Source organism: Scyliorhinus canicula, chromosome 11 (assembly GCF_902713615.1).
Source record: "Scyliorhinus canicula chromosome 11, sScyCan1.1, whole genome shotgun sequence".
Classification (NCBI taxonomy): domain Eukaryota; kingdom Metazoa; phylum Chordata; class Chondrichthyes; order Carcharhiniformes; family Scyliorhinidae; genus Scyliorhinus; species Scyliorhinus canicula.
The window spans coordinates 13,868,661-13,895,012 of NC_052156.1; the positions used below are offsets into that span (position 1 = coordinate 13,868,661).

Consider the following 26,352-nt stretch of genomic DNA (forward strand, 5'->3'; position numbering starts at 1 on the left):
CAGACAGTTAACAGCCTAGAACTGGAGCACATAATTTGCCTAATTTTCTTATGTTCTCCCAGTGTCCCAGTCAGCATCAACTCATAACAATGAAAATTTCACAGCCATTTATTTAATGTGAAGCGTATTGGGGATGTTTCTGAGCGCAATCCTAAAACACACTATAACTTCAAGTTCTTTCTTCCTCTTATGAAATAATCATAACACCAGACTGTCAGTAATAATGTTGCTGAAAAAAACCCATGTTTGCGTGGGTCTCACCCCACAACCCAAAGGTATGCAGGGAAGGTGGATTGGCCACACTAAATTGCCCCTTAATTGGAAAAAAGAGAATTGGGCACTCTAAATTTTAAAAAAAGTTGCTGAAAAATAGGCAACTCAAAAATGTTAAAAGGTAAGCATTTAATAGACATATTCCATTAAATAAAAGTTTTGCCAAAGCCCTTCCTCCTGTATATATTTTTTTAATTTAAATGATCTGGACATGAATGTGGGAGGTATGATCAGCAAGTTCGCAGATGACAAGAAAATTGGAGGTGTGGTCAATAGCGAGGATGAAAACCTTAGATTACAGGGCAATACATATGGGTTGGTCAGATGGACAGAACAGTGGCAAATGGAATTTTAACCCTGAAAAGGGTGAGGTGACGCATTTTGGGAAGACTAATAATGCAAGGGCATACACATTAAACAGTAGGACGCAGGGAAGTACAGAGTACCAGGGGGACCTTGGGGGGGGGCATGTCCAAAGATCCCTGAAGGCAGCAGGACGGGTAGATAAGGCATTTAGATTATACTAGAACATACAGTGCAGAAGGAGGCCATTCGGCCCATCGAGTCTGCACCGACCCACTTAAGCCCTCACTTCCACCCTATCCCCGTAACCCAATAACCCCATCTAAACTTTTTGGTCACTAAGGGCAATTTATCATGGCCAATCCACCTAACTTTCACGTCTTTGGACTGTGGGAGGAAACCGGAGCACCCGGAGTAAACCCACGCAGACACGGGGAGAACGTGCAGACTCCGCACAGACAGCGACCCAGCGGGGAACTGAACCTGGGACCCTGGCGCTGTGAAGCCACAGTGCTAACCACTTGTGCTACCGTGCTGCCCAAAGTAGCACGGATTAGGAATTGAATCGAAGAGCGGCGAGGTTATGATGGAGCTGTATAAAACGTTGGTTAGGCCACTGCATGCGCAGCCCTGGTTGCCACACTATAGGAAGGATATGATTGCACCAGAAAGGGTGCAGAGGAGATTCACCAGGATGTTGACTGAGCTGGAGCATTGGAGCTTTGAAGAGGGGCTTGTTTCGCTGGGGTTGTTCTCCTTAGAGCAGAGAAGGTTGAGGGGGGACCTAATTGAGGTGTTCAAAATTATGAAGAACATAGATAGGGCAGATAAGAAGAAACCTTTTCCCTTAGTGGAGGGATCAATAACCAGGGAGAATAGATTTAGTGAGGGACAGGATCTTTAAAACGGATTTGACAAAAGAATCTTTGCACCTAGAGGGTGGTGGGAATCTGGAACACGCTGCCTGAAAGGGTTCAACAGTTAAGAAGCATTTAGATGAGCACTTGACACGGCACAGCATACAAAGCTGTGGACCAAGTGTTGGAAAATGGGACTAGATTGGTGCTGGGTGGCTGTGCAGACTCGATGGGCCGAAGGGCCTCTTTTCTGTGCTGTATAGCTCTATGACATAATGTGACAAGTATTTTTGATTCCATAATATTTTGTAACAGAAACATTTTAAACACCAAGTGCTCAATACAAACATCATTGTTGCAAATAAATGAAAAAAGTGGAAGAGGAAAATATTTCACTTAACACTGCAAGTCACGTCACTTTGGATTGGTCACATGTACCCAGTAGCAGACACCTGAGAAAAGTAAGGCTTGTTCTCAGTCAAGCAGCGTTTTGCCACTCTGAAGACAGGAAAGTAAGGTCATACCTGTCTGAATGACTCCTTGCTCATTGATGGCAAATCTGATGATATGGGTTCAACTTTACTTCTGAAAAAGAAGCAACATTCAGGAATTTAGATATGGCACGTGGGTTTAAATCTAGCTACAGGGTTAACAATTTCATAGTATGCTTTGAAATTGTATACAGAATCCAGCTGCAGTTGGTTTATGCAGTTATAATTCCTCCTGAGCTTTACAACGGGCGCCACATAAATACATCATGAATGGGCATTGTATAGTATCAAATCTACAAAATACAAACTCATAAAGAACAAACCACTTATTTTCATTCCTGACAATGGCTTAATAAACTCTGGAATATAAAGTTAGGCTCAGCAATGGTGGCCATGCCAACTATCGTCGATTATCGTTAAAAACCCATCTCTACTTATGCCCTTTAGGACAGGAATTCTGCCACCACGATCCGACCTATACATGACTCCAGACCCACAGCAATGTGGTTGACTCTAAATGGTCATCTGAAAATGGCCTTCAAGTCACTCTGTTCAAGGGCAATTCGAGACGGGCAACAACTGCTTGCCTTGCCAGCGACGCCTACATCACACAAACAATTTTTTTAGAAACTGAGAACTTGCTACGAATGGCATCATTGGCATCAACTGTGTTCACACATATACACCATGCCGGATATATTGTACTTTCACGCAGTGTCTCTGCCACATCCAAGTGAAAAAAGGAAAGGAAGAACTTTCATTTATATAGCACCTACATAACTCCAGGATATTTCCAGCACTTTACAACTAATTAAGTACTTTTGAAGTGAAGTCACTGCAATAGAAACTTGTGCACATCATAGTCCCACAAGCAGCAATAACACAATGACAGGATTAACTGTTTTAGGGTATTGGTTAAGAGATACATTTTGGGAGCATTTCCCTGCGCTTCTACAATATAGCGCTTTGGAATTGTTTATGTTGGCGGACAGGACCTTGATTTAAAGTCTTGTACGAAATACGGCATCTTTGAAGTGCAGCACCCCCTCATGTAAATGTCACCACACTCCCGGAGGGCCATATGCTGCTCCCCGCTTTGAGAGGTGACTGGTGGTGATTTAACCTGGGGGTCACCACACCTCAGGCGAGGGGCAAGCTTGAGAAGATGGGGCCTTTATGAATAACCTCAGCCAGTATCGAAATTGAACCCGTGCTGTTGGCGTCACTCCAAAGCGCGAACCAGCCGTCCAGCCAACTCAGATAGAGTACTCCCATTGATCCATGGCTGACAAAGCACATTCAATGCCTGTGAGACACACTGCTGGCTGTTGTATTGGCTAAGGAAAGCATGTCCCACAAGAAGGTCACTGGTGAATTTAACTTTAGGAGGCTAATGTCTGCAAAAATCAGTAACAATGAAAAAGAGCCACCCATCCACTTGTTCAACAGCAATCATTAAGCATTAGACGATATGTATATTATAATACCTGTCATGAGCCATGCAGCCCACCATCATGACTGCCCCAATGATCCCAATGCGCTTGTATTTGGACAGTGTACTAGACAGCTGTTTCCTGATAACAATGTGCATGTCATCCTGTGGAATAGGACAAAGCAACTATTAGCAATCCCTCTAGTTAACATGAAACATTACTGCAGGGACTGGTCCATGTGCACAAAGAAAAACTTATAATGCCGACACAAATGCAGATTTGTTTTGGGCAGCACGGTAGCATTGTGGTTAGCACAATTACTTCTCAGTTCCAGGCTCCCAGGTTCGATTCCCGGCTTGGGTCACTGTGCAGAGACTGCACATTCTCCCCGTGTGTGCGTGGATTTCCTCCGGGTGCTCTGGTTTCCTCCTACAGGCCAAAGACGTGCAGGTTAGGTGGATTGGCCATGCTAAATTGCCCTTAAGTGTCCAAAATTGCCCTTAGTGTTGGGTGGGGTTACTGGGTTATGGGGATAGGGTGGAGGTGTGGACCTTGGGTAGGGTGTTCTTTCCAAGAGCCGGTGCACTCGATGGGCCGAATGGCCTCCTTCTGCACTGTAAATTCTATGATTCTATGATTTCAATCAAACCATTGATCCAAACATGCAAACGAGCACAGGGGTACAGGCAAGAGAAGCTGAAGAGTCTTCTGAGATTTTTAGATGTTCTCCTTTACCTGAATGTGGCTGCCATCCTGGCCTCTACTAAAAGCCAATGTGCCCAGGACATAAAACAACTTCCTTATCTGCTGGGGAGACAGGTTGTCCATGTAATCCAAGATACCCTGTTAATTAAAAGACAAATTTCCGTATGACATAATAACAGTCGCCACTATGACTATTTTAAAGCACTTCAGCTGTTGGATATCAAAACAGAAAATGCTGGAAAAATACCGACAGTGCAGAAGACGGCCATTCAGCCCATCAAGTCTTCCCCAACCCTCTGAAAGAGCACCTCACCTAGGCCCACTCTCTCACCCTATCCCTGTAACCCCCACCTAACCTGCACATTGTTGGGCACTGAGGGAATATTTTAGCATGGTCAATCCACATAACCTGCACATCTCAGCAGTTCTGGCAGCATCTGTGGAGATAGAGAGAGAGAGAGAGAGAGGGGGAGAGAGAGAGAGAGGGGGAGAGGGGCAGAACTATCATTTTGAATCTGTAGGACTCTTCTTCAGAGCTGAATAGAGGTAGAAATATGGTGAGTTTTAGTTGAAGAAAGGGTGTGGAGCAGGATAGATGGTCAAGGATCGGTGTGAGCTCAGGAGAGATTATTGCAGAAGCCTGGACTACCCTCATCATTTCTGTGTATGAGAATGTAATTCATAAAATGAAACATTTGCAAGCTCCATCCCTTATCTGATTTAGAACCTTGCAAACCTACCGAGCATTAAACCCTCATAAAGTTGCATGCATTAAACGGTGGGTAGTGCACCTTCTGCGATTGCATGAGAAGGTTATCTGGGAAGGGAATGAGGGATTTAGGATGATGGAAGTGTGAATCAGGGTGTTACAGAGGGGGCGGTCCCTACGAGCATTGACAGAGGGGGCGAGGTGAAAATGTGTTTCGTGGTGGAATCATGCTGGAGTTGGAGGAAACATGCAAGATGTTCCTTTGAATGCGGAGGCTGGTGGGTTGAAAAGTCTGTGCAGAGTTTGTACATTCTCCCCTTGTTGCGTGGGCTTCACCCCCGCAACCCAAAGATGTGCAGGCTAGGTGGATTGGCCATGCTAAATTACCCCTTAATTGGAAAGAAATGAATTGGGTACTCTAAATTTTTTTTTAAAATTGGTGGGAAAGCTCAGTTAAGGAAAAAGGCAGACATGTCAGATGCACCGTTTTCAAAGGTGGCATCAGTGGAATAGATGTGACGGAGGTGGAGAAATTGAGAGAATTGAATAGAGTCCTTACCCCACCTCTTTTCACCTCACCAGCCTCCGCATTCAAAGGATCATCCTCCGCCATTTTCATCAAATCCACCATGATGCCACCAAGAAACACACCTCACCCTCACCACACCCATCAGTCTCCCACAGTGACCACTCCCTTTGTGACACTTTGATGCACTCCTCCCTCACCCCCAACCCCTCATCCCCTTCCCACAACACCTTCCCATGCAATTGCAGAGGATTTGACACCTGCCCCGTTACCTCCTCACTGTCCAAGGCCCCAAACATTCCTTTCAGGCGAAGCAGCGTTTCCCTTGCACCTCCTTCAATTTGGTTTATTCTATTTGCTGCTCCCAATGGGGCCTCCTCCATAAGACAATAAGGCCATAAGATGTAGGAGCAGAATTAGGCCTCTCGGCCCATCGAGTCTGCTCCGCCAGTCAATCATGGCTGATATTTTTCTCATCCCTATTCTCCTGCCTTCTCCCCATAACCCCTGATCCCCTTATTGATCAAAAACCTATCTCTGACTTAAAGACACTCAGTGATTTGGCCTCCACAGCCTTCTGCGGCAAAGAGTTCCACAGATTCATCACCTTCTGGCTGAAGAAATTCCACCTCATCTCTGTTTTCAAGGATCATCCCTTTAGTCTGAGATTGTGTTCTCTGCTTCTTGTTTTTCCCACAAGCGGAAACATCCTCTCCACATCAACTCTATCCAGGCCATTCAGTGTCCTGTAAGTTTCAATAAGATTCCCCCTCATCCTTCTAAACTCCAACGAGTACAAACCCAGAGCCCTCAACCGTTCCTCATATGACAAGCTCTTCATTCCAGGGATCATTCTTGTGAACCGCCTCTGGATCCTTTCCAAAGCCAGCATTTCCTTCCTTAGATACGGGGCCCAAAACTGCTCACAATACTCCAAATGGGGTCTGACCAGAGTCTTATATAGCCTCAGAAGTATATCCCTGGTCTTGTATTCTAGCCCTCTCGACATGAATGCTAACATTGCATTTGCCTTCCTAACTGCCGACTGAACCTGCACGTTAACCTTAAGAGAATTGTGAACAAGGACTCCCAAGTCCCTTTGTGCTTCTGATTTCCTAAGCATCTTCCCATTTAGAAATTAGTCCATGCCTCAATTTCTCCTTCCAAAGTGCATAACCTCACACTTTTCCACATTGTATTCCATCTGCCACTTCTTTGCCCACTCTCCTAGCTTGTCCAAGTCCTTCTGCAGCCCACCTGCTTCCTCAATACTACCCGCCCCTCTACCGATTTTTGTATCGTCTGCAAACTTAGCAACTGTGCCTTCAGTTCCTTCCTCCAGATCATTAATGTATATTGTGAAAGGTTGTGGTCCCAGTACCAACCCCTGAGGTACACCACTAGCCACCGGCTGCCATCCTGAAAAAGACCCCTTTATCCACATTCTCTGCCTTCTGCCAGTCAGCCAATCCTTTATCCATGTCAGGATCTTACCCGTAACACCATGGGCTCTTAACTTATTTAACAGTCTTCTATGCGGCACCTTGTCAAAGGCCTTCTGGAAATCTAACTAAATCACATCCAATGGTTCTCCTTTGTCTAACTTCCTTGTTACTTCCTCAAACAACTGTAACAGATTTGTCACACATGACCTCGCCTTGATGAAGCCGTGCTGACTCAGTCCTATTTTATCATGCACTTCCAAGTACTCCGCGATCTCATTTTTAATAATGGACTCTAAAATCTTACCAATAACCGAAGTCAGGCTAACCGGCCTATAATTTCCCGTCTTCTGCCTTCCTCCCTTCTTAAACAGTGGTGTTACATTAGCCACTTCCCAGTCCTCTGGGACCTTTCCTGCCTCCAGTGATTCCTGAAAGATCATCACCAATGCCTCCTGAGCTATCTCTTTTAGAATCTTGGGGTGGTAGTCCTTAGTAATGGTCACTGCACTCACCTCTGACTCCTGGTTCTCCTGGTGCTCTGGCATCCCACTGGTGTCTTCCACCGTGAAGACTGATGCAAAGTAACTATTCAATTCATCTGCCATTTCTTTGTTTCCAATTATTACTTCTCCAGCCACATTTTCCAGTGCTCCAATGTCTATTTTTGCCTGTCTCTTACCTTTTATTTATTGAAAAAAACTCTTCCTATCTTCCTTTACAGTAAGAAGTCTTACAACACCAGGTTAAAGTCCAACAGGTTTGTTTCAAATCACATAGCTTTCGGAGCAGTGCTCCTTCCTCAGGCTCACCTGATTCACCCGAGGACAACTACCAACCTGACTTTCCCAGTCCACCTGCATATTGAAGTCCCCCATGATTATTGTATTATTGCCTTTTTTACATGCCATTTCTATCTCATGATTTATTTTCTGCCCCACATTCTGACTACTAGGGGGCCTGTACATAACTCCCATCAGGGTCTTTTTACCTTTGCGATTCCTCAACTCTACCCACAGAGATTCTATGCCTTCTGATCCTATATCGCTCCTTGTTATCGATTTAACTTCATTCCTTACTAACAATGGAACCCCGCCCTCTTTGCCCATCTGCCCGTCCTTTCGATAGGACACATATCCTTGGATGTTTAGACCCCAGCCCTTATCCCTTTGCAGTCACATCTCTGTGATGCCCACAACATCGTACCGGCCAATTTCAATGTGCGCAACAAGCTCATTTACCTTCTTCCGTAGACTACGCACATTTAGGTACAAAACCGTCAATCCTGCATTGGCCACCTCCCTTTTCACACTTGTCATCGTTTTTGCTCTGCTTGAGGGTGATGTTGTTCTCTTTTTTGGTTCTCGGTTTTCCCTTCAGTTATTACACCTTCTAAGCTCACATTCTGGTTCCCACCCCCCCTGCCATACTAGCTTAAATCCTCCTGAGTGAATCTAGCAAACCTCCCAGCCAGGATATCGGTGCCCCTCCAGTTTAGATGCAACCCGCTCAACAACTTTCTCCTCTATCTTCATCTTTTGAAAAAAAATACAATCCCCCATCCCCCAATGGGCCATCTGTCACTTGTTCTTCAGTTTTGCTTCACTGAGCACCGACCTTTATTCTGCTATTAACACATTGATATCTTACCGTTAAGCCACTATCAGCACCTTCTATGGTCCTCAACACTGTCGTTAACAATATAAAATCCATCACATTTCTCCCTCTCTTTAGCTCTGAAGAGGTCATATGGACAGGAAACATTATCTCCACGGATACTGCCAGACCTGCTGAATTTTTCAGCATTTTCTGCTTTTATTTCATAGATTTTGCTACATGTGGCAAAGACACAACTCAAATTGTAAACTCACGGGAGTGAGGCACAATGGATATTATTTATTTCTACAGCACATGACACCGGTATATTGAAATTGGAACTTTCCTAGCTAAGCCAGACTCCTCGACATTTTAACTGCTTCTCTTGAAAATAAATGCAAAACAGAGTTCGCCACAGAATTCCTTCCACCTACCTTGACAAATATGGCATAAACAGCCATTGTCGATAAACTTTGGGAGACCAAGTCCATCAGCACATCAAGTGAGATATCCACTTCTGTAGTGAAACCACTACACACGTGAGTCACCAGCGCACCGACAACCTCCTGCACAGAGATACAGAAATCAAAATGCTCTCTGGATTTCCCAAAGTGTGATAATTGAATGGCAAATGGGACTGAGCAAATTTAAGACATTTGTTATGACACTTCTTTGCATCTTGATTAAATGTCAAGAAACATGTTAAAAACTCCTCACAGCAAAATGCAGGAGGTCATTGCTTTTTGTAATAGGTGCTGGACTCTTAGCCAGTGACCCAACAGCACCTGTCAATTAGCATTACAATATAACAATGCCAGCTTGAACACAAAGCTGCGCTTCAACTTTGTTGCTTTAGGTCTTCATCTCCAACTCTGTAATACTGTAATATTATTCAGATACTCCTTGTTGTAGCTGACACTACCATAGTCTGATCAAGGACACTAGTCATAGTCTAGCGACAACCGGAAGGGGAAAAGTATCCAAGCACAATTTCAGGAGGATTCTATGATTCTATAAGCAAGAGTTCAGAGGTGTTAGAACCTGCCCGGATCCTATTGGCTGGGGACAATTGGTTACCCCGTGTTCTTGGGGAACATGAGCTTCCCCAATTGATGTGGGGGCAGCAGTGCAGCTGTATATTTAGAGTTGGCCAGTGTGGTACCGGCTAGAGAGGCAACCAGTAGTGAACTACTAGCCCAGTGCACATATTGTTGTAAATAGTTACTTTCTGTTTGACTTTACAAACCCCATGCTGGATTCTTCATGGCCCTCACTAAAGGATGGTAGCCATGATGTGGAGATGCCGGCATTGGACTGGGGTGGGCACAATAAGAAGCTCTTACAACATCAGGTTAAAGTCCAACAGGTTTCTATGGAATCACTAGTTTTAGAATTATAGAATTTCCAGTGCAGGAGGCCATTCGGCCCATCGAGTCTGCACCGGCTCCTGGAAAGAGCATCCTACCCAAGGCTAACACCTCCACCCTATCCCCATAACCCAGTAACCCCACTCAACACTAAGGGCAATTTTGGACACTAAGGGCAATTTATCATGGCCAATCCACCTAACCTGCACGTCTTTGGACTGTGGGAGGAAACCGGAGCACCCGGACGGAAACCCACGCACACACGGGGAGGATTTGCAGACTCAGCACAGACAGTGACCCAAGCCGGAATCGAACCTGGGACCCTGGAGCTGTGAAGCGATTGTGCTATCCACAATGCTACCATGCTGCCCACTCATCTATTCAGTCCTAACGAAGGAGCTACTCACCTGATGAAGAAGCCGCACTCCGAAAGCTAGCGATTCCAAAGAAACCCGTTTAACCTGGTGCTGTAAGACTTCTTTCTGTGCTCACTAAAAAGAGGCCAGTACTGCAGGAGATTAGCAAGAACCAGACAGCAGAGACAAAACTGCGCTATGTAGTCCGTGCTGCAATTGAGCCATCCGAAATTATGTAGTTGGGACATAACGATTCGGGAAATTTAGCTGATACCTGCTCTACCAGATTGCCACAGATTACCCTGCAAAACACAATCTGGGCTGGGGCATTCCTGTATGCAGACAGTGCTTCAGAATTATAATGATTTTTCATAATAATTAATTAAAATAATTATTTAATTTAAAGTGCCCAATATTCCATCATGTACTATGGTCAGAAATCATCATGTCTGAAAGTGCTTAGCTGTTAGGTGCTGTGTTACAGAGAAGTTAATTTAAGTGTCCTCATAAGAGGATTCATTCTTTTAAATTCATCCTATGGCTGCAAAGCTTGTTTTGGTCACTCCATTTCGCCACATTCCCTAATTGTACACATCCCTTTAAGTGTCACCGAACCACAATTTCCTGGTCCCAGCACCAGGCTGCCTCCTGTATTTACCCAAATGTACACAGAGAATTTTGAATAATTTTACAACAGTGACTCGGAAATATTGAGTGACGAGATTTGGTCCACTTCTTAATTATGCAGAACTGATTTACGCCAGTAACACCAACATTTGGCTCCCATGCCCTTAAGGACTGCCAGTACAAATTATCAGATAATAAATGCAACAAAGCTACATAGTCCAGGATGGTTCCAGGTTCAATCCATAATTTGTTTGGAGTTAGCAGATACATACAGGAGTGGGGTGACATCTAGTCTATCTCCCAAGGTTAGAGATGGGTAGAAAAAATAAATAGCTAGAAGTGCTCCTGTTTCTAATCACTACCCGATAAGAAAGACTTGCATTTTCTAGCATCTTCCAGGAGCTCAGGGCATACTAAAGCAAGCACTTCCGAAGTTTAGTCACCATTGTAATGTAGAAAACATGGCAAGCAATCTGCACACAGCAATCTCCCACAAACAACACTGCTCGAAAAATGAAGTCCCTGCATGTGACAATGGACAGATTTTGACTATGATGCTTCTTACAATCAATTATAATCATTGTTTAGGTTCATACATAACAAATCGACTGCCCAAGTGAGAAATCAGAAGATGCCACTAAAACCATGCTCCAGAAAAAGTCAGCTCCTCACAAGCGGAGGGACAAACACACACACACAGTCACTTCTCTTACCTGCTGACAGTAGGAGTCAAATGTCATAAAGGTATGTTTATACATCTGACTGCCAAATGACACCATACTCCCATCTGGAGATCTCAACAGGATCTGAGCCAAATAGAGCACAGAGGGAAAGTACTCACGGACAACCTGGAAATAAATCATGGGATATTTTAGCAAAGAACTTCCGACAGTAGGGAATAGCTGCAGCAAAATAATAGTGTATACCACAATGTGCTAATAATCAAAGCTTTTAGTAAACTTATTGCCTCAGTCAGTGTGGGGCTGCAAAATAGATATTAGTCTTCAGTTAGGAAGAATCACACTCTCACAAATGGCCGATGCTGTACAACTTCAACTTATGTTTTTATTTTCTCATGTTATTAGAAGGATTGTTGGTTTTAGCTAATTTGCTACCACGGTGATAAAATTACGAAACGTGACAGCTTTAAATCATCCAGAGTTGTTAAGCTTTTAATATTAAAGCATTGAATCAGAACGTTAAAACATAATGGTTACTAGGGCAGCATGGTGGCGTAGTGGTTAGCATTGCTGCCTCACAATGCCGAGGTCCCAGGTTCGCTCCTGGTCCGTGTGGAGCTTGCACATTCTCCCCGTGTCTGCGTGGGTTTCACCCCCACAACCCAAAGATGTGCAGGGTAGGTGGACTGGCCACGCTAAATTGCCCTCAATTGGAAAAAATTAATTGGGTAACTCTAAATGTATAAAAAAAAACATAATGGTTCAGTCGGCAGTTATGCAATTTTAGCATTCATGTCAAGAGGGCTAGAATACAAGACCAGGAATGTACTTCTGAGGCTGTAAAAGGTGCTGGTCAGACCCCATTTGGAGTATTGTGAGCAGTTTTGGCCCCTGTATCTAAGAAATGATGTTCTGGCCTTGGAAAGGGTCCAGAGGAGGTTCAGAAGAATATTCCTTGAAATGAAGAGCTTGCCGTGTGAGGAACAGTTGAGGACTCTGGGTCTGTACTCGTTGGAGTTTAGAAGGATGAGGGAACTTACTGAAACTTACAGGATACTGTGAAGTCTGGATAGAGTGGACGTGGAGAGGATGTTTCCAATTGGAGGAAAAACTCGAACAAGGGGACACAATCTCAGACTAAAGGGACGATCCTTCAAAACAGAGATGAAGAGGAATTTCTTCAGCCAGAGGGTGGTGATGCTGTGCAACTCTTTGTTGCAAAAGGCTGTGGAGGCCAAATCTCTTTAAGACAGAGATAGATAGGTTCTTCATTAATAAGGGGATCAGGGGTTATGGGGAGAAGGCAGCAGAATGGGGATGAGAAAAATATCAGCTTTGATTGAATTGTGGGGCGGACTTGATGGGCTGAGTGGCCTAATTCTGCTCCTATGTCTTATGGTCTGATGGAATGCATTCCTGCTGATTATGCGTTACGTGATGTGCAGTTTGTGCAGGCTTCTGCAGTTCACCATCTTTGATCGTGTGAGCACCATCTCTTAATAAACCTCTCATCGTGTTTTACAAGGATCCAGAGTGTGGGCACCTCCATAAATGTCTTTGTTGCCGCAAAGAGAAAAGGTAAGAAGCTCATGCAGACATACAATAAAAAAATTGAAAGCTGGGCCTGGCTCAAACATAACTTCTGCTGCTGGAACAGTGACCATCTCAGATTTCAGCAGAAGGTTTCTCACCCCAACAGCAGAGTACATAATGTCTACAGTGAACTGGTGGCACTAACCAGAGCATGACTCCTGAATGCAACCTGCAAAAGCTGATCCCCCACATGGCTGAGACGGATTTTGCTACGAAGCAGTTTCTCCACTTGTTTTTTGCCGTTGCTTGTGCTGGTTGTGTGGAGGATCAGGAGAACCAACAGATCTATAACCTTCCAAGGGAAACAAAAACATGACAAAATGTCAGCAGCTCAGTACCTTTAACGGCAAAAGAGTGGGAGATCTCTGCATCCCCTGGCTCACCACAGAAAGAAGCATTTCACTGTACGATCATTTATTAAGTACAGAAGCAATCACTTTGCATCCCAGGTTTCCAACTACAGCAAATCGTGCCAGAAAGGAAGAGGTATGTTTCAGGCGGTTGACAAAATAATTGGAGGCAAGCTAAGGTGAAGCTTTTAGATACAGAAAATTATTGTGGTCTGGAATGTGAAGCAGATCAGATAATTTTCAAAATGGAATTGGATGACTATTGGGAGAGAACAAAATTGCAGCGTGATGGGGAAAAAGTGTCAAGGAAATGAAACTCATTGGATACAAAAAAAAAAAGATAATGCTGGACAATCTCAGCTGACCCAACAGCACCTGTGGAGAGAGAACGGAGCCACCGTTTCAAGTCCGGATGACTCTTTGTCAAACTAATTGGATAGCTCTGACAAAGAAGCAGCACATGGAAAATGATCCAAATGGCTCCACCTGTGAGGAGTAGTTTTTTCATACTGGAATTTGAAAGACTGTGAGTGATAATCTGCCTGCGTTTGCTCTTTATAATCACCAATATTTTGCACTCACTTCAAGCTCCTCACCTATCACCTGATTAAGGAAAAAAAAATGCATTCAGTAACATGGTCTTGCAATCATTTAGACAGTTACTTCCGGGCTGTATAATGCTTTCAGGTGTGAAGCCACTATCCCTCACAGAGTTGGAGATGTGGTTCCAGTAAGATTCTCCCCTTCCATGGCCATGGTTGTGTACTGAATAAATGCTCCATGCTTTGTCAGAATTTTGTATTCCATTAATTTCCCATCACTTTCATAAAGAGCAAAGCCAATGAGCCCCCCTTTGTTTATAATCTTTTTTAACAGATGAAATAAGAACCCTATCGACTATACTTGGCAGGTTAACGCAGCTTATTTGCCTCTAATGAGGTGCTTGCCCTTTTAGTTCACTGGCATTTACGCCAACATATGACACAGTTAACCTACATGATCTATTCTGAAATGCGGAAATTTTGCAAAAATTACCAGAAACCGTAGATAGCGGTAGGAAATAGTTACCTTGTGCTCAGCAGCAGAATCTGCAATTTCAATAGCCTGCAAGAGAAAGTGATATCAGTCTTTATGTTTTCTTTCACATGGCTATCTTAGATACAAGTACTACTCCAGAGAGGTGGCAACAAAATCTTGGCTGACAGTCCAGTGCAAACTGACGGAAGACTGCACTCTCTGCGATGCTGTCTTTTGGGTGATGTGTTTAACTGAGGCCCCGCCTGCTCTTTCGGGTGGTCATGAAATGAAAAATAGATCCTATGGCAATATGCAAAGAAAAGCATGGGAGATCTCTCCGGTGTCCTGGCCAATGTTAATCTTTGAACCAACATCACTAAAAACATTGTCACATTGCTGTTTGCGGGAGCTTGCTGTGCATAGATTCGCTGCCATGCTTCCGACATTATTGACGTAATTACACTTCAAATGTACTTTATTAGTTTGAAAGTATTTTGGGACGTTCTGGGGTCTCAAAACGTACAATGTGAATGCAAGTCTCAGAAGCATTTTGGCAGAAGGCATAGAGCAAGGCAATACAGTCTCAATAGCAGTTTTAAAGAGTGTACAGGGACAAAAGGATCTGGCGGGGGGGCGGGTGCATGCGCCTAGGGATATATTGAAAGAGTGGTTGACAAAGTATACGCGATCTTGGGCTTCTTGGGCATTGAGTACTAAAGCAGGGATAAAAGTCTCCTCATAAGTGGCTAGATTCTGTTTGACTTTATAGGTGGTGCAATACTCAAACTATAAAGAACTGGCAAGTTTCACATTTAATCCCAGGACACCTAGAGTTAAGCAAACCCAGCTGCAGCAGTGGGAAAGGCACTGACACAGGCCTCTTCACATTTGGCTCATCAAAACATGGATGAAACCAGTTATAGCTCTGCTGCTGATCACACTCCATTCCGTCAAACTGGAAAAGCACTTCCCAAGGATGGCGACTGAGCTCCGCGGCGCTGTCTGCCGAAGTTCCGTCCCATTTTTTAATATCCTGAGAACATTCAGGATTTAGGCTCGGGTGCAAAGAGAAAGCAAAGAAAGCAGGAAGGATGCTGACATCCTTAGAATTGTGCCCCGACAAGAGTCAATAGCCGCAATTCTCCGGCCATTGAGATTCCCTGTTCCCGCCAGCGGCGTACCCCCGCCTGCGGGTTTCCCGGCGGCGCTGGGTGTCTTCAATGGGAAAATTACACTAACAAGCAGCGGAACATTGAATCCCACCACCATTACACGGCTGGGGGACTGGAGAATCCAGCCCAGTGTCTTCTAGGAAGGCAGGAGCTAATTAGAAAAATTTAAATTGAAATAAAATGAAGAATCCCCATTTCTACTTTTTAATTCTCTTTTTACTAGAACTCTCTAATGCTGCACGTTATGCTATGAGGGATGTATTACTCTCAACAATTCTACCACTGAGAAATATCTGACAGACACCGGGTCTGGTAAGATGCCGCAGAGAGGCACGTAATTATTAAATAATGAACCTTACTTTACTTTGGACTTAAGATGCCTTTCCAAAAAGAAAACCATACTTGCAAGTTTTTTATTTGGCATCTATTATTCTGTAGGCAAATGTTTCCTTGTACATTGGTCTATTTATAAAAACAGCTGACCGCACAATTTCAGAGTTCAAGATCAACATTATTACTGCCTTTATGCAGACGTTACGGAGTCAGGTAGTTTGCGGTGGAAAGAAAAGAGGGGTTCTTGTTGGAGACCCTGGAGAGTTGAGGGTCAACAGTCAAACTTATAATAGAGCGACAGACTTTCCAAGATAAACAGGATGGCTTATTTCTGCTTTTACAATTTGTAGATTAGATATGAAAAATATTACATGTGAAATAAGTGACAGTAATGATGTCAGCCATGAGTGATTAGGATGCAACTTTAGTGGTTCGGATAATAAATGTAGGTCGGATGATCCATTGACTGCAGCATGGAAAGGTAATAGTTAATGATGCTTATTTTTCTAAAGAGTTTCAGGAAATAGCTTTGGTGTAAACTACCACAACTGTTTACATAAACAGACGGTCTTCAAAGGATTTGGGGACAAACACATGATGATGTCCTATGTGTGACATGTATCTTTGATGTAGGAATTATGTGATCTATAAAGGAGCATGCTCTTCATCGTGGTTCAGAGTGCTTAAAAGGTACAAAAATCAAAAAGCTGCTCTGTCACTATACAGTTTGGTCAATTATTGTGCTGCATTTCGACAAAGCCCATTCCCTTTGTGTCACTGTCAAATGCTTACTTGAAGTGTGTTGCTGTGAACCAAAGAGATAGGGAGGCTGAATGCTAACCAATACTGGGCTGATTCCACAATAACAGCTAGGAGTTAAATTAAAAAGCAGAACCAAAATGGTAATAATCTCTGGATTACTACCTGAGCCACAAACTCATTGACACAGGGTCAATAAGATTAGGGAGGTGAATACGTGGCTTAAAGATAGTTGTGGGAGAAATAGATTTGAACTCATGGGAAATTGGCACCAGTGCTGGGAAAGGAGAGACCTGCTCCAATGGGACGATCTGCATCTGAATCATGTTGGGACCAGTGTCCCAACAAATCGCATAACTACAGCTGTAGATAGGGCTTTAAACTGAATACAGGGAGGGGGGGTTCAGTTGCAGGGAAAATTAGGAAACAAAAGGTGGTAGGAGAGCAGGTTAGTGATGTGGCAGATGGTTACCAGAAAATAAAGGTGAGGGCCAGAATGGGTGAATATCTTTTTGCAACAAGGAATTGTAAAAGAGTGATCAAAATTTGACAATTGAACAAATTTAAAAGCTTTTATCTAAATGTACAAAGCACTCGGAACAAAATTAATGAGTTAAATGCGCAAATAAAGACAAAAGGATATGGTTTGGTGGTGATTACTGAGACATGATTACAAGGAGACCAGGTCTGGGAACGGAACATCCAAGGGTACTCAGTATTTTGGAACAACAGATTTAAAGGAAAAGGAGGAGGTGTACCTTTGCTGGTGATGAAAGGGATAAACAACATAAAAAAGGGTTACTGAAAAAGTAATAAAGAGAGCTAAGGTAAATCACAAAGGAAAACTAGCGCAAAATATCAAAAAGGATAGCAAAAGCATCCATCAGTGTATAAAAGAGAAGAGAGTCTCCAAGTGATCGTTAGAACCTTGGAAGATGAAACTGGAGAGCTAATAGTGGGGAACATAGAAATAGAGGATATGCTTAATCAACATTTTGCCTCAGTTTTCATGGTGGAGGACACTAGTACCATCTCTATAGGAATGGGTTATTCAGAGGTAATAGAAAGGGTGGAACTTAGAATAATCAGCATCAATAGGAAAACAGCACTCAACAAACTATTGGGATTGAAGGGAGACAAGGTTCCAGGGCTTGATGGCCGGCATCCTAGGGTATTAGTATTCCAAAATTCCCTGGACACGGGAAAGGTTCCAGTGGATTGGAAAAATGCTAATGAATAATGCTTATTCAAAAAGGGAGAAGGAGTGCACGGTGGCACAGTGGTTAACTGCTGCATCATGGTGCTCAGGACTCGGGTTCGATCCCAGCCGCAGGTCACCATTCATGTGGTGTTTGTACATTCTCCCAGTGTCTGCGTGGGTCTCACCCCCACTACCCAAAATGTGCAGGGTAGGTGGATTGGCCACGTTAAATTGCCCCTTAATTAGAAATTTGTTTCTAAAAAGAGAGGGAATTACAGACCAGTTAGTTTAACATTGATCATAGAATTTACAGTGCAGAAGAAGGCCAATCGGCCCATTGAGTCTGCACTGGCCCATGAAAAGAGCACCCTACCTAAGCCCACACCTCCACGCTATCCCTGTAACCCCACCTAACCTTTTTTGGACACTAAGGGAAATTTAGCATGGCCAATCCACCTAACCTTCACATCTTTGGACTGTGGGAGGAAACCGGAGTATCCGGAGGAAACCCATACCGGGAGAAAGTGCAAACTCCGCACAGTGACCCAAGCCGGGAATCGAAACTAGAACCCTGGAGCTGTGAAGCAACTGTGCTACCGTGCCCCCTATGTTTTTAGGGGATTGTTAGAATCTATTATTAAGGAAGTAAAATCAGGACATGTGGAAAGTCAAAACGCAACCCATCACAGTCAGCCTGGTTTGATGAAGGGTAAATCATCTTTGACCAATGTCATGTGAGTGTCCCTTCAAGAAATGTTTTTGTCTTATCACATGGCTTCAGTGAAGTCATTGTGTGGTTGGGTCTGTGCTGTGGGAGTTGGTTTCCCCTTCACTTTGGTTTGGGGCTGGTTTGTGGATCTGAGTTTTTGCTTTCATTTTCACATTTGGCTGCTGTACTCAGAGAGAGAAGTATCTTGGCCTGTCTCTCTATCTTCATTTTAAAAGCTGTTTCCAGACCACTTGATACTTAAAAGAAATAATTGTTTTCTGGAACGAATTCAAACCTGCTGTTCTGGAAAGGAAACAAGGCTTTTAACACCAGGTCTTCAGTAATGTGTGCTGGGCCACACCTTTGAAAAGGGGTTTCTGGGATCTCATTATTAAATTGGAACAGTTAGGGGGAATTCATTAAGGGTTATCCATAGATTATTGTAGCCGTGTGGGGTATCAATGTTTGTCGTTGATAAAAGTGTTTACTGCATGTATTTATAAAAGTGTTAACTAAATTCATAGAATAAAGCTTGTTTTTTGATTACAAGTGCATAAGACTTCTGTTGAATAACATCTGAAAGGAAGGCTCTTGTGCTCATCGTAACCACAATCAATAAACAGTTGTAGGTCAGGTTAACTCCATGATATACTTTGGAGTTTTCTAAACCCTGACCCATAATACCAATTTGTTAACAGTTCTTCGAAGATATAACAAGCCAAGTGGATAATGGGGATCCTGTAGATTTAGTATATCTGGACTTCCGGAAGATATTTAATAAGTTGTTGTACAGAAGGTCGATACACAAGGTTAGATCACATGAGGTTAAGGGAATTTATTAACTTGGATAGAAGACTGGCTTATGGACAGAACCAGAGAGTCGGGATAAATGGGTCTTTTTCTGGAATAGCAATGTAACTAATGGGGTGCCACAGGATTCGGTCCTTGGGTTTCAACTATTTACAATCTATATTAACGACTTGCATACAGGATAAAAAGGTTCGATAGCTATATTTGCAGATGACACTAAAATAGATGGGGCAGTAAGTTGCAATGAGGAAATAAGAACCTTACAAATGGATATGAGTGGCCCAAAATGTGGCAGATGGAGTTTAACTTGGATAAGTATGAGGTCATTCATTTTGGTCGGAAAAATGGAACGGAAAGTTATCTAAATGGGGAGAGACTTTGGGGTGCTCCGGTGCAGAGGGATCTGGGTATCCTCGTGCATGAGTCACAGAAAACTAGCATGCAGGTACAGCAGATAATAAAGAAAGCAAATAGAATGTTGGCATTTATAGCTGAAGGAATAGTGTATAAGATAAGGAAGTGTTGTTGCAGGAGCACTCAATTTAGCTTCTCAAGGCCTGCTCCACGTTTCAATACTATCATGGCTAATCTCATTATGGCCTCATCTCCACCATACTGCCATTTCTCCGTAACCCTTCCATCCATTCGTAAGTGGTGTTGCAACTGTCCAAGGCATTGGTGAGACTGTACCTGGAGTATTGTGCACAGTTTTGGTCCCCTTATGTGAGAAAAGATGTAGTGGCATTGGAGGCAGTTCAGAAGAGGTTCACTAGATTCATTGCAGAGATGAAGGTTCTGTCTTATGAAGAGATTGAGCAGTTTGGGCCTATACTCTCTGGAGTTTGGAAGAATGAGAGGAGATCAAATTAAGGTATATAAAGACGATAAAAGGTATGGATAAAGTAGACGTGAAGTGGATACTCCCTCCTATGGGACATCCTAGAATGAGAGGTCACAGTCTCAGGATAAGGGGTAGCAAACTTAAAACAGATGAGGAGAGACTACTTTTTCCGAAGGGTCGTGAATCTGTGGAATTCGCTACCCCAGAGTGCGGTGGATGCTGAGACAGTGAGTAAATTTGAGGGGTTAGACAGATTTTTAATTACTAATGGATTGAAGGGTTATGGAGAAATGGCAGGATGGTGGAGATGCGGCCATAATGAGATCAGCCATGATAGTATTGAAACGTGGAGCAGGCCTCGAGAGGTTAAATTGCCTACTCCTGCTCCCAGTTCTTAGGTTTTAAGAAATAACTATTCTGTCTAATTCCACCTTCCAGCTCTTGGTCTACAGCCCTGTAGGTAACAGCATCTCAAGCACAAATCTGGTGTTCTTGATTGATGAGGATTTATTGATTAATAAGGGGAGAAAGCAGGAGAATGGGGATGAGGATCATATTAGCGATGATCGAATGGTGCAGCAGACTCTTTGGCCTAATTCTGCTCCTTTATCTTATGGTCTTATAACAGGCCTGTGCAGGACAAGAAATGTCCATGTGGGCGGCAAAGTAGCACAGTTGCTTCACAGCTCCAGGGTCCAGCTTCAATTCCCACTTTGGGTCACTGTGTGGAATCTGCACGTTCTCCCCAAGTCTGTGTGGCTTTCCTTCGGGTGCTCTGGTTTCCTCTCACAGTCCAAAGATGTGCCGGTTAGGTGGATTGGCGATGATACATTGCTCTTAGTGTCCAAAAAAGTTTAGGTGGGGTTACTGGGATAGGGTGGGAGTGTGGGGTTAGGTAGGGTGCTCTTTCTAATGGCTCGTGCATTCGATGGGTCGAGTGGCCTCCTTCTGCACTGTACATTCTATGATTCTATGTGCTTTGCAGGTGTCCACAAAACTAAAATGTTTGCAATTCACCCCCCGAACCCATTACAATTTTTGACCTTGAAAACTTCTGCAACATGATACAACAACACTGAGGAACCACCTTAATCCAGGCTTCAGCTGTTGCTTTCTGAAACCGTACAGCAGCTTTGATAACATTGAACATAATCGCAACACAGTCATGACCGCTGTTCTCCTGATTCGCTGAAGCCCTAAAATCAAAAACAGAACATTGATCAGCATCTGTTATCATCAATAAAACTTGTCTGCTGAATGAGTATCGAACAAACCCCTGATGTGGACTTGTTGTAGTGGCCAGTGACCACATTTTCTCTTATGCTTCGTGGGTTTCAACAAAATAGAACAATACAACCTTAATAATAGAGGAATACCAAGGTTTTGGATCATCAATCCTTTAAACAATTTTGGAAACTGGGAATTGGCAGGTTACAAGTGAGAAAAAAAGAAAGACTTGCATTTGTATAACACTTTTCACAACCAGTTGACATCTTAAAATACTTTATAGCCAATGAGGTGATTGTGAAGCATAGCCACTGTTGTAATGTAGGAAACTGAGCAACCATATTGTGCACAGCAAGCTCCCACAAAACAACAATATGGTAATGACCAGATAACCCTTTTTTTCTGTGATGAGGGATAAATATTTGGCAGGACACGAGGAATAATTCCTCCACTTCTTCAAAAGAGAGCTGGATCGGATTTTAACGTCCACCCGAGAGGGCCAAAGGGCCTCGTCTGAAAGGTAGCACCCCCAACACTGCTGCACCACTGCTCGTCAGTTCTACATGGGAATGCCTCAATCTTAGCATCCAGGTCCTGTGTTGGACTTAAACCCACAACTTTATGACTCAAGCGAAAATAATACGAACTGAGCTACAGTTGACATAGAATCCCGACAGTGCAGAAGGAGGCCATTCGGCCCATTATGCTTGCACGGCCCCTCTGAAAGAGCACCCTCCCTAGGCGCATAACCCCGCCCTATCCCCATAACCCCACCCAACCTTTGGACACTAAGGAACAATTCAGCATGGCCAATCCACCTAACCCTGCACATCTTTGGACTGTGGGAGGAAACTGGAGCTCCTGGAGGAAACCCACGCAGACACAAGGAGAATGTGCAGACTCCGCACAGACAGTGACCCTAGGCCGGAACTCCATACAACATTGCAGGAGGAACTGAAAATGACAGCTGGACCATTTAAGCTCAACGATACGGTTTTGGCATTGTACCCCATCACACTCTTCTGCTTCCGCTTGTCCTGGCTCGCCTGCATTTGCGAAGGAAGCACGCATGACTCCAATTCGAGATTCTTGCGCAGTTCTGTAATCACCTAGAATGAAAAACAGCAGTTTGTAGCGAACAAAATTCAAATGAAGGCTCCTTCACAACGGCACTTGCTGCGTTGATGAAAGTGACATTAAAATTGAAAACTGACAGAGGGCACTCTCTTACACAACCTCGCGTTACATCTCCAACTGTGAAATCCAATTATGCAAGAAAATGCAACATAGCCAGGCTGAGACACAAATAAAAACTTAGCAGCTGAAGGTGATTTTATATTACAAGAGTACAGCTGACAGCAACTGGAACATCAACGATAATTTCAAACAAACTTGCATTGGCTCCTATATTTTTGAGTCATTGCTAGGTTCAGCAATCTACTTCTGACCCACTAAACACATGGAATGGGACTTAAAGCACCTGACAGCATAACATCAACTGCATCAAAGCTGGCAAGGAAAATTCTTAGATTGAAATGGGGATACATTGGGCGTGATTCTCCAAAATGGAGACAAGAGTGTTCGCGCCGTCGCGTTTCACGACGGCACAAAATGGGTGCGAAGCCTACCAATTCTGGCCCTCACAGGGGGCCAGCACGGCGCTGGAGCGGTTCACGCCGCTCCAGCCTCCCTTCCCGGCACCATATGGGTGCTGCGCCAACCCGTGCATGCGCAGTTGGGCCGCGCCAACCCACGCTTGCACGGGGACTTCTTTAGCACGCCGGCCCCGATGCAACATGGCGTGGGGCTTCAGGGGCCATCCGCGCAACAAAGTGAAGCAGCGTTTTTCCCCGCCCCACAGGCCGTCCCTGACCCTTTGCACAGAGTTCCCGCCGGCAGCGACCAGGTGTGAACGGCGCCGGTGGGACTCTGCTGTTTCCGCGCGGCCGCTTGACCCATCCGGGCCAGATAACCGGCGGCCCTCGACCGGCGCCGCGCCAAACGCGGCGGCGCAGATTCTCCGCATCTCGGAGAATCGCGCGCCAGCGTCGGGGTGGCGTGGCGCGGTTGTGGCGATTCTCCGGCCCAGTGTGGGGCTGAGAGAATCGCGCCCAATACTTACCATTTTGCAAAAACCTATAATGCATTAAAATGTCTGGGACGCTTCACTTGAACATTATAAAACAAAATATGACATTGGGTTACATATTGGGGCAGGTGACCAAAAGCCTGTCAATGATGTGGGTTTTAAGGAACATTTGAAAAGAGAGAGTCGGAGAGAGATTTAGGAGGGCAGGGGGGCGGAGGGAAAGACTCCAGAGTCTAGAGTTCAGGCAAGCTGAAGGCACAGCTCAGCAACTAAATTCAGGAATGTTCAAGGCGACCAGAATTAGAGAAGCACAGTCATCTCAGAGGTTTTTGGGGGATTAAAAATGGGGAGGGACGTGACCATGGAGGGGTTGTAAACAAGGATAAGAATTTTAAAATTGAGGCTTTGTTTAACTGGGAACCAATGTAGATCGGCAAGAATAAGGATAACGGGTGAATGGGACTCAATGCAACTTAAGACATGGGCAAAATTTTGGACGATGTCAAGTTTCACGAAGGGTACAAAGTGAGAGGCCAACCAGGATTGCGTTAGAAATTTCAAATCTGGAGGCAACAAACACAGGAAGAGGGTTTCAGCAACAGAGGTGGAGTCAGGCGACATTAGAGCGGAAGTATGCAATCTGAGTGATGGTGCAGGTATCTGGTCAGGTCATCTTGGGACCAAACAGTTAAGGCCAAACGAGGATGTCACAGCTGTGCACATTTAAAAATAAATAACAAGTTTCTGTATTCCTCTTATTTGGCCCCTGTGAATCGATACCAAGTAACTCCAGGTACTATGGGGGTCATTGAGTTCAAATCCAATACATCTTGTAAAATCACCACAAAAGTGGATAGACTCGTTAAACTCAACAGATTCACTAAATCCTTCAGGGAAGGAAGTTTGCGCTTCTACCCAGATTAAATGTAATCCCAGTTGGAGACAACAAAATTAATTCTGAATGCCTTTTGTAACGAACTGGCTTCATAGCAAGCCATTCAATTGGTAAAAATCACTATAGTTCAAAATAAAAATTGGTCAGATCCATCAGCCACGAGGCAGACAATTACAACACAGTCAATCCTATAAAGTCACTCTCACTAACATTGGGGACTCGTGCACATACTGGGGCAACTATCCACAGCCTTAAATTGTTATACTCACAACATATCTCTCAGCCATCTTCCCAGCTTTCTAAATTACCATTGCTGGCTCTGTCTTGTCTCACTGGCACAGTGGAATACAGTTGAGTAGGATCGACCCTCCCACTGTAGCACAACTGATGAATCAATACTCCCACCGGTTAAATATCACTGACAAAGCTTCAAAGGAAGCAAGAGCACAGAATTTATCTGATGGGGATATCAATGTCCACTGCTAACATTGGCTCAGTAGTATACATGATGGTATCAGCTAAAATGATCACAGCACAACCCCACATTCTTGTCAAGACAAATCCCCACCGCCAATGCGAGGACATCACCAACGTGCGATGGGGCATTATCAATGTGCTAATGGGACGGACTAAGGAAAATCAAGAAGCACCCATGTTGCAGCGTGGACCATCAGTGGCAGAACTGAACACCACCAAATCAGTGACTTCACGGGCCTGTCCAACTCTTACTCCTTGATCACTACCAAATGGGGGACCAACCCTATTTCATTCAATAGGGAGTGTAGGAAGGCGGAAGCAGCATAGGGAACACTTTAGAATGAGGTACAACTTCTAAAGTTACAGAGAGGGTTACCTCGCCACATTCTACAATGCCAAGTCAACAGGATACTTCCCACTTGGATTGATGGGCACAGAAAATGTTACTCAGGAGGGCAAACAGCACCAGGGCAGAGCAGTTCACTTCATCAATGTTCCTAATACTAAATTGAATATCCTCCTCTTTATCACCATCATACTGCAGTATGTACGATTGACAACAAGCAGAACAACAATTCTCCAAGGTTATTTCAACAGCACTTCTTCTTAGAGCCGGCCATACTACCACCCCTTCCCATTCAGGAGGCCAGGGCAGCAATGCCATGAAATCATTTCCTCGAAATTACTCATCAGCCTGCTTGGGCATACATCACAAGTTCCTTTTAATTGTTACTATCTTATAATTGCTTGGCTAACGTTATGGAAGCACCATCATCGCAGGGGTTGCAGTGTCTCAAGGAGAAATCTTGTCATCAGATCCTCAAGTATCGAGTGATGGATAATAAATGTCTTCAATGAACCAGTCATGTCCCAAGAACAGGTAAGAACACTTTGAAGGAAATGTTGTTTGAATATGGTCCAGTGGAGTGGAATGTACCACTGCTAGAGTACTATTAATGAAGGGTCATTGACCGGAAACGTTAACTCTTTTTCAACACAGATGCTGCCCGACTTGCTGAGCATTTCTCTTTTCATTTCAAATTTCCAGCATCTGCAGTATTTTGCTTTTGTACAACTGTTCAGGAAGGTCCTATGGCGCAATGGGTAGCATCCCCTTCTCTGAGCCAGAGGTTCCGAGTACAAGTCCCACTCTGGGACTTGAGGGTGCGGAAGGAGAATTCACAACGTGGCCAAACAGGTTGATTTTTATCCCTTTAAATCTTTCCAATATGCCTGATGGCAGGCAGTGAGAGTGGGAGAATCTCGAAGGTCGGCCATACTGCAGAAGGCAAGGCAAACCACAGCAGTATTTTGCCAAACATAATCATGGTCCCTGGTTCAATCCCGGGTTTCGGCATTCCCACCGGGTGCTACGATTTCTTGGGGCAGCACGGTAGCATTGTGGATAGCACAATTGCTTCACAGCTCCAGGGTCCCAGGTTCGATTCCGGCTTGGGTCACTGTCTGTGCGGAGTCTGCACATCCTCCCTGTGTGTGCGTGGGTTTTCTCCGGG

General features: G+C 44.2%; 1 protein-coding gene across 4 annotated transcripts in view; it reads right to left on the reverse strand.

Annotated features, from left to right (window-relative positions):
- fancd2 (FA complementation group D2) overlaps positions 1-26,352 on the reverse strand; it is a 120,107-nt gene that overhangs the window by 71,897 nt on the left and 21,858 nt on the right. For all 4 annotated transcript variants that reach the window (XM_038812302.1, XM_038812301.1, XM_038812303.1 and 1 more), the window contains 9 exons: positions 22,386-22,486; positions 21,238-21,346; positions 14,377-14,412; positions 13,104-13,250; positions 11,399-11,533; positions 8,770-8,901; positions 4,093-4,200; positions 3,412-3,521; positions 1,958-2,018 (listed from right to left, as the gene is read on the reverse strand). In XM_038812302.1, the coding sequence (XP_038668230.1) occupies positions 1,958-2,018; positions 3,412-3,521; positions 4,093-4,200; positions 8,770-8,901; positions 11,399-11,533; positions 13,104-13,250; positions 14,377-14,412; positions 21,238-21,346; positions 22,386-22,486 (939 nt within the window). The remainder of the gene's footprint in view (positions 1-1,957; positions 2,019-3,411; positions 3,522-4,092; positions 4,201-8,769; positions 8,902-11,398; positions 11,534-13,103; positions 13,251-14,376; positions 14,413-21,237; positions 21,347-22,385; positions 22,487-26,352) is intronic.